At 33.6% G+C, this 12105-nt stretch overlaps 1 protein-coding gene across 2 annotated transcripts in view; it reads left to right on the forward strand.

Moving 5' to 3' along the window:
- Positions 1-8896, forward strand: part of SNTG1 (syntrophin gamma 1) — a 313487-nt gene extending 304591 nt beyond the window's left edge. For both annotated transcript variants that reach the window (XM_039217478.1, XM_039217480.1), the window contains one exon: positions 8490-8896. In XM_039217478.1, coding sequence (XP_039073409.1) covers positions 8490-8648 — 159 coding nt within the window. In that variant the 3' untranslated portion in view covers positions 8649-8896. The remainder of the gene's footprint in view (positions 1-8489) is intronic.
- The last annotated feature ends 3209 nt before the right edge of the window (positions 8897-12105 follow it).

The following is a 12105-nucleotide window of genomic DNA, read 5'->3' on the forward strand; positions in this document are numbered from 1 at the left end:
GGGCAGTTTTCTCACTAGCTGCTTTCAAAATTCTCTCTTTGTCCTTATATTTTGCCAGTTTCACTATGATATGTCTTGCAGAAGATTGATTCAAGTTACAATTGAGGGGTGTTCTCTGTGCCTCTTGAATTTCAATGTCTGTTTCCTTCCCCAGGCTGGGGAAGTTCTCTGCTATAATTTGTTCAAGGACTCCTCCAGTGCCTTTCCCTGTCTCTTCCTCTTCTGGAATTCCTATGATATGGATATTATTCAATTCGATTTTATTGCTAAGCTCTCGAACTCTCCTTTCATGTTCCTGGATCAGTTTATCTCTCTTTTTCTCAGCTTCCTCTTTTTCTGTAATGTGTCTTCTAAATCACTTATTCTCCTTTCTGCCTCTTCAATCTGTGCATTGGATGCCTTCATTTATTTTGCATCTAAATTATAGTATTTTTTAATTCATCACAACTATTATTAAGCTCTGTAGTCTTTGTAGCAACAGTTTCTCTGATGTCTTCCATGCCTTTTTCAAGCCCAGCGATTAATTTTATGACAATTGTTCAATATTCTTGTTCACTTATTTTGCTTATATCTGTTTTGAGTAGTTCTTTAGTTGTCATTTCTTCCTGGAATTTCTTTGGAGGAGAGTTCTTCTGTTTCATCATTTTGGTTAGCTTTCTATCACTTGTTAGTTTTAAAAGTTTGTTATGCACTCTGCACCTGCGAGTGCTGCCGTACCAAAGAGGGCTCTTTGTCTGTCCAGGGCCTGTCCATTCACAAAGTTTTCTTTGAATGGTGTTTCTTGGTCTTTCTTGTTGAGACCTTGGTTATTTTATTTTCCTACTCGTAGTGGTATTTGGGACCCTCCACCATGTGTACTTTGGCTTGTTTCTTGAGGTAGCCCTGTGTGGCAAATCCCCACCATGTCCTTCACTTGTGTTCACATGATCAGGTTCTGTTGTGTCCTATGTCGTGGGGTACAGCCTGCTCACAGTTTTAATAAGATACCACCACACAATGATCATCAAAAACAATGTTCATGGAAATTCATTCAACGAAGGCTGTTAATACCTCAGCCCAGGGATTGGGAATTGAGGAATATAGACTTTTGGAAATGAAGGTACCCCAAAGGAAGCATCCAGACAGCTGGGCACACTGGTCAGGGAAGAGGACACACTTTGAGTCTTCCTTGAGCTCTGGGGCTTCATCTGAAACCTTCAGGCAAATTCTGCATTCTGCTCGTCTCGCGAGGGTCCTGAAGAGGCCGGGTTTTTGTCTGAGTGGACATGGCACTAAGTCCTCTGGAATCCTCCACAGCGGGTCCTGAGGAGACCCGGTTCCTGTCTCTGTTGCTGAGGCCCCACCTCCTCCTGTAGCCCCCCAAAGCCGGTTCTGAGGAAGCAGAGGTCCTGTCTCCATAGACATTTTATAATTACTTTGTCTATATATATGCATAATTTCACTAGGGTTTTGATAAGGATGGCATAAAATATCAAAGCGTTAAATCATAACCTTAAATGCATACAACTTTATATGTCAAAGATACCACAAAAAACTTGTACAAAGTAATAAAAGAAGAAGGTGACCCAGAACTTAAAATATGGGTCATAAAAGATGAATAAATATGGAAGCTGTTACAGCATTTCTTTTATTTTGAAAATGACTTAAAGAGTGATAAAATAGTTTAGACAGTAGACTCATAACTTGCAATATGTAATAATAAGGAGATAATAATTGATACAACATGCTTTAATTTGATAATACATATGTAAATTCCCAGTTACAAGGTGAAGGCATTATAACGATAGCTTATTTAACAAGTAATATGATTTGTTTGGGGGAAATGACTGCTTGAGTTTGCCATATGTGTTACAAGATAAAAAGTTCTAATAAACTTTTTGGTTGTGAAAAGGTCTCAAAAGTACTGGAAAGTCATGTGGATTTACCTGGGAGTTGGGGGAGCTAACTTTGTTTTATGTTTGTTTGTTTTTGTTATTATTGTTGTTTATCGTTATATGAGATCAATGTCATAATACAAAAGCCCATTATACATTTTTCTCTGAAAGCAGAAACTCATAAATTCTCACTTCATTACACAGAAAGCTTAATAAATTTGCCATCTGCTTTCCAAAGCCTCATTAAACTCCTCAGAACTTTCCTAGGAGAAACGGGGAATGGTTCCCAGTTGAAGTCATGAGCAATATTGTAGCTATTTGTCAGTTTACCAAAAAATCATTATTGCTACTGGGAACTTTTTTAAAAAGTGGCTTATATATGATGTTAATATAGACACTAGTATATCAAGGATTACTAACATTCTCATAGTTGTTCTCACTAAATTTTCCAGCTATATGTTTTTTCCTCACTACTTCTAATATTTTGTTTTTATATTTATGTGTATGTATTTTAAAATTATATTTTGATGTGATATTGCCAGACAATCCTCTGACTTCAAAATAGGTTGTCTTTGAAAAACATCAAAGATGCTTTATTCATTGAAATTCATAACAATTCCCCTCCAAGGGAACACTTAAAATATTTTCTAAGCTAGCGTATATAGTATATTAATCCTAAATTACTAAATTTGAGGTCTGGAAGCCAAGGTAGTGCTTTTGTGCACAGTATAATAAGTGACGGAAAAAGTAATTGCTTTTTTATTTAGTGGAACAGTGCAGGGTATAGAAACATTTTTACATTGATTTGGTCATTCCCAAAAACCATTTCCTACCCATAATCTCCACAGTCTCAGAGGCTCTATGCTACCATGAGATGCCTTTTCACAAATACATGTTTCAGGAAGACTCAAGTAGACATCGAGAATTGACTTCCAGTAATACCACTTTCTAGCTAATCTCTATAAATCTTCCTTTTGTCATTATAAATTGTGGATAAAAGTGTCTGCCTTAAAAGTGCTCTAAAGGACAAAATGTTCGGTGGTTTGTTGGTACAGACTGAATCTATAACAAGAGATGGAACATTTTGTAGGCTCAGTAAGCGGCTGTCAAAGATTCTTATTAAAGAATACATGATGTGTTGGTTTGCCTTTTAGAGAATGACGGACCATTTGAACAAATTCATTTTTAGCATTGAGATCTCATAGGTGAGGGAAGCCAGGGTAGGTATTTGGCATGAAGAATCTGCCTCTGCATTGGAAATGAAGGGTAATCTTTCTATCCTGCTTGGCACAATTTCAAACTTTTTTTGGCATCTGGAACCAAAGGTTCTATAAAATTCCAAGATCCTTTTCCTTTCACTACAAATTATTGACAGGAAATGACTATGGAGAAAAGAATGAGGATGGGGCAAGGATACCTTCCTGAGAGTGCGGGTCCTGCATCAATCCATGTTAGTAGTGCTTCCAACTGTAAAAGAAACGGAAACCTCAGGAAGTAAATCAGGGAGAAAACATGGAAGTCAGTTATGTGTGTGTGTATATAATTTATATACCCATTGCTTTATCTGAAGTGCTATTTACAACTATTGACTGAATTAGGAAAAGAAATTTGTGGTGAAGGAGATATCTCGGCAGCATAGGCTTCTAAACTTGGAATTGCTGAGGATGTGGAACCATTTTTATTTCTAACTGAGAAATTTTTTCTTTCTATATAATTTATTTTTCAAGTCTTCTATTATCTTTTTTAGGGATATTGAATTTTATTTTCTCATGTGTTAGGAGTCCAAAACATTTTTAACTTGGTAAACTGTAAATTTAAATTGATATCTTTAGGGTAAAACAAATATATTACCTGCCTCTAAACTAAGTAACTGTCAAGGGGAATATGTCCATGGTGGGATTTTTTTTTTAATTTTTTCACTTAATTAGTGACTCAATTAGTAAAAGTCACTATTTACCTATAGAAGAAATATAATTACATTTTTATTTTAATCATTCAAGTGAAAACATTTTGAAAAAATGTTAAAAATAATGATATACTTGAAAGCATTTTTCAAGGAGTAACTTAGAGTATAACAATCAGGTACTATATTATCTTTCATAGTAAATAAATAATGCTTAAAAATTACAGTAATCATGAAATCATTTGAAAATGAAAAAATATTTTGAGTTGAAAATTTAATTATTTGATTTTGAAAACAGGTACTGTAGAATTGTTCATAATATATACATATTTTATTCATAGCTTTTTACATTTGCATTAGGATCAAATGTTTAAATTGTCCCATTTGAGTTTCTTAAGGGCATCAGTCATGTCATTTTCAAATTTATGGTCCCAGGTATTAAGACATTGGCTGGCATATTATCATTTATTAAATAACTTAATATTAGAGAAATGATATAAATGTGGTATTAATATATATCAGTGTCTTACTTTTTTAATTCACTTAAAGGAATGACACAAGATATTATTAAACCAGATTATATTACATCAAGATCTTAAGAGTACTTAAGACTTTGAAAGTAAGCGTATTAGTATAGATTGGGAATTAAATTAGTTTTTATTTTTATTCACCAAGCTTTTTAATAGAAGTCAAGAGACCAAGATAAATAATAAGTCAATAACCCAAACCACATACATTTTACAAATCACTGTACCTTAAGGCATCTTGTAAAATCAAATGTGAATGTGGATTCATCTTCCAGAATGTCACAATAAGGTCTTCTAAAATGGTGCTTCTCTGGGAAAGAATTGTTTTAAAAACCAGTCAAAATGATCAGAATTCACTTTTTCAGACTTTGAAATTAAACAAATGTTTGCAATAACTGTAAAGTATTTATTACAGACAAAAAACATAAAACAAGCAGCCTAGAAAACATGATTGCTGTGAAAAACAGCAGCCCAGAGCCACGGAAGGGTATAGGCTGGGCTTAGAGCTCCGCAGAAAACCCTGTCCCCAGAAAAGTGTAATTATTTGATGTTTCTGAAGCTCCATGGAAAAGCACATGTGCAGTACTTTTCATTACTTGACATGTCTCAAACCTGGTTCACTGGGGAAATCCAACCCCAAGATATTTATTGGAGACGATTAGCAGCCCATTATAGCTACCTGAGTTAGTGATATTAGTAGTGGCAAACAAAAAGCTAAGGAGACCTTAAAACTAAGATCTGAGGAATCTTGGCTTTGGAAAACTCCACATTTTTCCTGAGAACCTAGAATGACATGCTTGGATATGGATATGCAGGGCTGTGTGTATGAACCAGTATCAGCTCTGGTTGAGTCAAACCAGGGAAAGAGTGGTGACCACTAGGAGACTTTACTGGCAGCATTGATGGGGAAATATAGGCTTTATAGAGGTACAAATTACTGCAGGAGGGTCTCACACACACACACACACACACACACACACACACACACACACGCAATGAGGAAGGAAGAAAGAACAGTAGCAAACTGTATCAAATAGCAGATCCTAAGGAGGGATGAAATCTTATTTCCAAAGTATATTATTTGAAACATCTAGTTTTAAACAAAAGTTATGAGACATTTAAAGAATCAGGAAATGGTGACCCTTATATCAGAAAATGAATTTTCAGTAGGAACTTTCCCTCAGGAGATCCACCTGTTGGACTTAATAGGCAAAACTTTGAGCTGTCTGCTGCATATATATGTACAAAGGGTTAAAGGAAGCCATGCTAAATAGAATGTCAAAAAAGAGATAGAAATAATAAAGAGAATGAAATCAATTTTTATAGTATAAAAGTGAAATAACTGAAATAAGAATTTCTGTGGAGTAATTAAACAGGATGATTTGATGTTTTGAACAAAAATTGAGAGATCCTGAAGAGTTCCGTACATCTCAGTTTCACTAGGTCAACTGAAATTATCCAGTCTAAAGAACAGAAAATGAAGAACTGAGTAAAAATGAACATTCTCAGAAATTTACATGTATGTCAGCATCAATCATATGCATAGTGGGAATCCAAGGAAAGCAGAGAAAAAAAAAGGGAAGAATGATTTGAAGAAATAAGACAACTGAAAACTTTTCAAATTTGATGAAAAACATGAACTGCTGAAACCCAGAAGTTTCATGAACTCTAAGAATGAAAACTAAAGAGAAACAAACATCATGATTGAACCTTCAAAACCCCAAATAGAGACCTTGGAAGTGGCAAGAGAATGGCTCCAGCAGTCCATAGGATCAACGATAAGGGTAACATGATTTCTAACAATAAGCATACAGGCCACATGGCTATGGAGTGACATATTTAAGTTCTGGAACAGGAATTAGCAAACAATAGTTTTTCCATCTAGCTAAATAAATTTCCTTTCAAAATTGAAGAAATTAAATCTCTACTAGATTGAGCAACCACGGAGTTTGTCACTAGGAGATTTGCACTACAGGAAACCCTGGACTCCTTCAGAGCAAAATAGGAGAATAGTACCTTGCATACACATGAAGAAATTCAGCATACTTTTTTAAAAAAATGTTTATTTATTTTTGAGAAAGAGAGAGAGAGACAGAGTGTGAGTTGGGGGAGGGGCAGAGAGAAAAAAAGACGCAGAACCTGAATCAGGCTCCAGGCTTTGAGCTGTCAGCACAGAGCCTGACATGGGGCTCAGCTCACAAATTGTAAGATCATGACCGGAGCCGACATTGGACTTAACCAAGTGTGCCACACAGGTGCCCCCAAATTAAGCATACTTTTAACGCTAATTCCATAATCAAATGTAATTGACTGTATACATACATTTTTGTTTGTAATTTTTCTATTCTTCTTACTGATTTAAAAGACAACTGCATAAAATAAAAATGATAAAACTATCATTGGGCTTATAATTTATAAAGATGTAATTCATAAGACAACAGCATAAAAGGAGAAGGGAACTGAGGTAAATTGGAACAAATTTTTAAAGACTGTTGAATTAAATTCGTATTGATTTGAACCAGATTAAATTGTTAATTATATTCTCCAGAATAATAAGATAACTAAATATATAGAAAATAGCAAGTAAACTAAAATTTATATGCACACACACTTAAAAGAAGCCAATGATACAGTGATAAAATAACAGAAAAAACAATTTTATCTATACTGTACAGAACTATGAATTAATAGTTGTGCTTGAGTGTGTCTTACTGCATGACCTGAGAAAATATTCCTCAGGTGAATTACTGTACTTACATAGTTTCCTGGTGCATGGCAGATATTATAATATGTCCCCATTGAATAGATACTTTGTATTGTTTTTCATTGTCACATACTACAAATTGCAAACGCTATTAATGTGCATATCTATTGTAATTCTGGATCCTTTATTACAAACATGTAATGATAGAGCAACAACTTTGTCAGCAATTCCATATGGTTTATTACCCTCTAGCTAATCCTCTTTATGATGAGTTTATCATACAGATTCCATTAAGCACATGTATGTATTTGTCTTCTCTCCGTTCTCTTGGAAGTACACATTTTTACGGGATGGTTTTCCATAAAAAATATTTTTGATGTCAGCTTTTAAAATCTATCCTGAACATCACCTCATGATTTTACAGCCAGTCTGACACCATTTGTGCTTGAAAAAACAAACAACAAAAAAACTCTCTTTTCTGTGTGTGGTTTTTTGTTATTTTTTTGTTTTGTTTTGTTTATGCAATGTGGGATACAAATTTCCTTAGGGATCCAAATGGGAAACATTTTTTTTTTAATTCAATTAATAACATGTTTGATTATTTTATTTTATTTTTTTTTTAATTTTTTTTTAATGTTTTATTTATTTCTAGGAGAGAGAGAGACAGCGTGAGCAGGGGAGGGTCAGAGAGAGAGGGAGTCACAGACTGAAACAGGCTCCAGGCTCTGAGCTGGCAGTCAGCACAGAGCCCGACGCAGGGCTCGAACCCACAAACCGCGAGATCATGACCTAAGCGAAAGTCGGACGCTTAACCGACTAAGCCACCCAGGCGCCCCACATGTTTGATTATTTTAAACAAGCAGATACAACAAATTTAAACAATCAAATACAACAGTTAAAATTAATTACATTTAAAATTAATCATGTATTATATTTTGGAACTGAACCATTTGGCTCCTAGTGCAATAAATATTAATATACCCTTGCTTTCAGCATTTCATATTAAGTGTTTTATGACAAATTGTAACTTATACTATAGAATAATGAAGAATATTTTAAAAATATTTTAATCCAAATTTATCATTTGAAATGTGTATAAAGTGATTGAAAATACTTTTTAAGTTACTCCCATGTTTCCCTTGTACTTAACTGAGAATAAAATCTTATTCTGACCAAATATAATTCCATGCAGCATTTATCAATACTGAGGTGACTTTCTAAGATAATAAGAATGCTCGGTATTTCTAGTCTTAGACTGCCACGGTTTGAAGTAAATTTTCAATACACGTGAAATTTATATATTGAACACAAAGGCCTGCATATATATATATATATATATATTTATATATATATGATATAATTGATTCTAATTGAGTTTATTGAGCTTGAAAAAATGACTATTATCAAGTCATCTAGTTATTATCAACTTTTAAAAGAAACTGATTCTTATTTTATCTGAAGCTCTTCTCCTTCCTTTTCAGGAGCTGGAATTTTCAAATCTATTTGCTGTTCTTCACTGCATTCATTCCTTCTTTGCTGCCAAAGTAGCTTGTTTGGACCCTCTCTTTTTAGGCAATCAGGCTACTGCTTCCGCTGCTCCCAGCTCTGCTACTACAAGCAAAGCCAAGTACACAACTTGACACACTGAACTTTGTTTCGCCGCTTACCGTGACTCTATAAACAGACTAAACGCAGTCATCATTGTAGACCCTGGAGAAGCAAAGGTATCACCAAGTCAGCAGTGAATTCAATTTGAAATTTCAGCAGAAAACAAGAAGATCATAAGGGATCTCAAAAGCATTTCTGTTTTGGAAGCATTTGTGAATAATCTTAAAGAACATAATGGCTCGTTCTCACTCAGTTTATTTCTACAGGTATTTCATCAAAAGTGAAGAAAAAAAAAAGAGTGATTCAAAGTATGTAAATAATATAAAAATTGTAAGCTACCTAGAAATAAAAATACCACTTAAATAGTTATTTCTGTATTTTAGATTATTTTGTATGGCAAATACATGTTGGGCCAGATCATGAACTAATGCCCTATCATTAAATTATAAGTAAAATAAAGGAGGCGAAAAGACCATACGACGGCAAGGAAAAAAGCATGCAAAAATTTCATCAAAGAAGAAAGCACTTTAATTTCCTGATGTAGCTTTTTCTGTGTGTTCTCATTCCGCGATATGACACTGGCACTCCAATTTTGCTTATCTTATTGTCAAATATACTTAAGAATTTCAAAAGAATAAATTGATTGATTCTATGATAGTCACAATGTAAAATGTACCATTTTTCGATAAATCATTGACACCAATGTGTGATCGCTGCTAGTGTCATCCAAATATGCCAAAATATGTTAATTTAATTCTGAATGAAGAAAATATTCATGAACCCTTTGTCATTTCCTTCATTTAAGGAGATTTATACTTACATAATGGGATTTTTATCAAATTAAAGTTTCATAAATTTTCAGTGACCCCAAGAACTTTTGTAGAGAAAGTAATATCAACATATGTGCTATGTGGAACAATTCTTTGTAATCCTAATTATAATAGTTATTCATGAACTAAAATGACCATAGGGTATAGTCTCAAAGTTTTACTTATTTTAGGTAAATGACACTTTCCCATTTTAGTAATATTTTATGAGAAAATAGGGTGAGATATGAAAATAAAGTTTTAAATTTCTAACTTACCATGTCATAAAAATGATTATATAATGCCAAACTCTGTGGGTTATTTTAGGTATCTTGTCTTAGTGAATAAAAGGGAATGGAAATTTGAAAACATCAGACGTATGTGTACATGACAAATCCCAGGCATTACATGCCATTTGTTAAGGTGGAAAACTTTCTCCTTTACTACAGCTGTACTGAGATCTGCTTTTAAACAACCAACTGCCTATTAAAAAAAGAAAAAGATTACATTTTTATTAATATATGTGTTCCCAAATAAATCAAACATTGGATATTTCCTCGTGAAGATGATGAAATACGTAATAAGGTGGTTTGATTTTCTTTTTAAAATTTTCAATAATTTTAAATGTTTATTTTTGAGAGAGACAGAGCATGAGGTGGAAGGAGGGAAAAGAGAGAGGAAGACACAGAATCAGAAGCAGGCTCCAGGTTCTGAGTTGTCAACCCAGAGCCTGATGCAGGGCTTGAACCCACGAACCAGGAACTCATCACCTGAGCCAAAGTCGGTTGCCCAACTGACTAAGCCACCCAGGCGCCTCTGATTTTCTTTTTATAAATAGGACAAAAAATTTACTAAAGAAAGAATAAAATTATTTTCAAAAAGGACACAAGATCCCTATACTTAAAAATTTATTAAGTTATTTCATAATCATCCTAAATTATTAATTCACTTTGTGTCTGGTTAATTCTCAAGCACATTAAATTGAAAAAGTGAAGGCTTCTCATTGTAATTGGCAAGAGTTAAGTTGCATCTAGAACACTTTATTGAAAGAATTGTGGCAAATTGTACACTACATGGTTTTAATATAATTTATTTTGACCATAAAATTAATATATATTCATAATTAGGAGAACACTGTGAAATTATTGCTCACTATATATTGAACAAATGGAACAGTCATTATAAAGTAGAAGCTCATCAAAATCAGGTTCCAGTAAGCCCCTATTGAGCCTCTAGAGGACTAGCAGACGGAGGCATTTACCTTAGGGTGGGAAGCAGTACCAGCTAGTTCATTATGGAGTCTCTGCTGTGAATTGGAGCTGGACCTTAGAGCACCCCACATTGGGGCAACATCTATATGTTCACAGTGAGATCATCTGGTCTACAGGGAGTATGAAATGGGCTCACTTACCCAAAAGGGGTGGGGGGGAGTAGTTTTAAAACCTTACTTAAGTGCAATGTAATCATTTTTAAAAAGTAATGTCAGATTTTTAAAAGCTCCATTTTAAATATACAAAAAAACAATTTAGTTAAAAAAACCTTTTTGTTATATAATAAAAATCTTCTAGCCTGTGCTTATGTGTATGAAGGAAAAGGTACACAATGAGACATGTATGGGTATATATCTCCTTGTACAACACACACACAGACACACACACACATGTGTATATGTATATAATAAAATGTCACCCACAAATTATACTAAATGAATATATTTCAAATATATATATTTAATATACTTTAAATTTACACTGTAAATTGTAGCTTGAATTAAAATTTATGATAATACAATATTGTGTTTATTTTTGATACCATTGATAAAAAAACTAACAGGACTAAATTGCTACTTGACATTAGTGGAGCACCTACCTATTTGAAAAATATTATTCTGATGTTCATCAGTTACCAATAGTATTTAACACTTTCCTTTACAGTGGAATGATTAGCCCTTGTGATTTGTTCTAATGTGGGCTATTTGAATGAGAAAGATAAAAAATGAACAAAATACTTAGATAAATCTCTATTTCTCATGTAAATTAGGGTTAGGTGCATGAGATTTATTCATCAAATTCTAGTTTTTACTAGAGCACATTTTAATAGCAGAATGCTCCATTATGAGTTAACCCCTCCAGTGCCTTGGGATATGTGTGTATGTGTGTGTGTGTACACATTACACATGTATGCATACATATGTATGCAAATTAAAGTGTTCGTTATAGTGTACATAGTGCAAGCTCAAAGGGAATATTCTATTATAGGTACTTAGGTCAGAGAAGGGAGTTCAAATATCATTTGAAATATTTGCTAACTACTATAATAATGTATTTTGCCTGATAAAGAATAACAATTCATTTAAGCTGAAGTATATTAAAGCAGGGACATTTTTTAATTTGTTATACTGCAGCAAGTCTTTATTTCAAAAATACTTTAAGATAATATAAGTGTAATGTGTACCCTAACATTTACCATTGAATACTATTTTAAAGGGAAAATAACCACCTGATCATTTTTGCCCATTTTTCAGGCAGGTACCAACTTAGAGTTTTAAAGTCTTTGCTCACAAAACTGTCATGAAGCAAGAAGAAAATTAATTACTTGAAAATAAATATCAAGTTCATATTAACCATGAATGCAGAGAAATTTTCCTTTGGGTGCATTGGTGTATAGATCGACATTTCCCTCA

The sequence above is a fragment of the Hyaena hyaena genome, unplaced genomic scaffold (genome assembly GCF_003009895.1).
Source record: "Hyaena hyaena isolate Hyena2069 unplaced genomic scaffold, ASM300989v1 scaffold_697, whole genome shotgun sequence".
Lineage (NCBI taxonomy): Eukaryota > Metazoa > Chordata > Mammalia > Carnivora > Hyaenidae > Hyaena > Hyaena hyaena.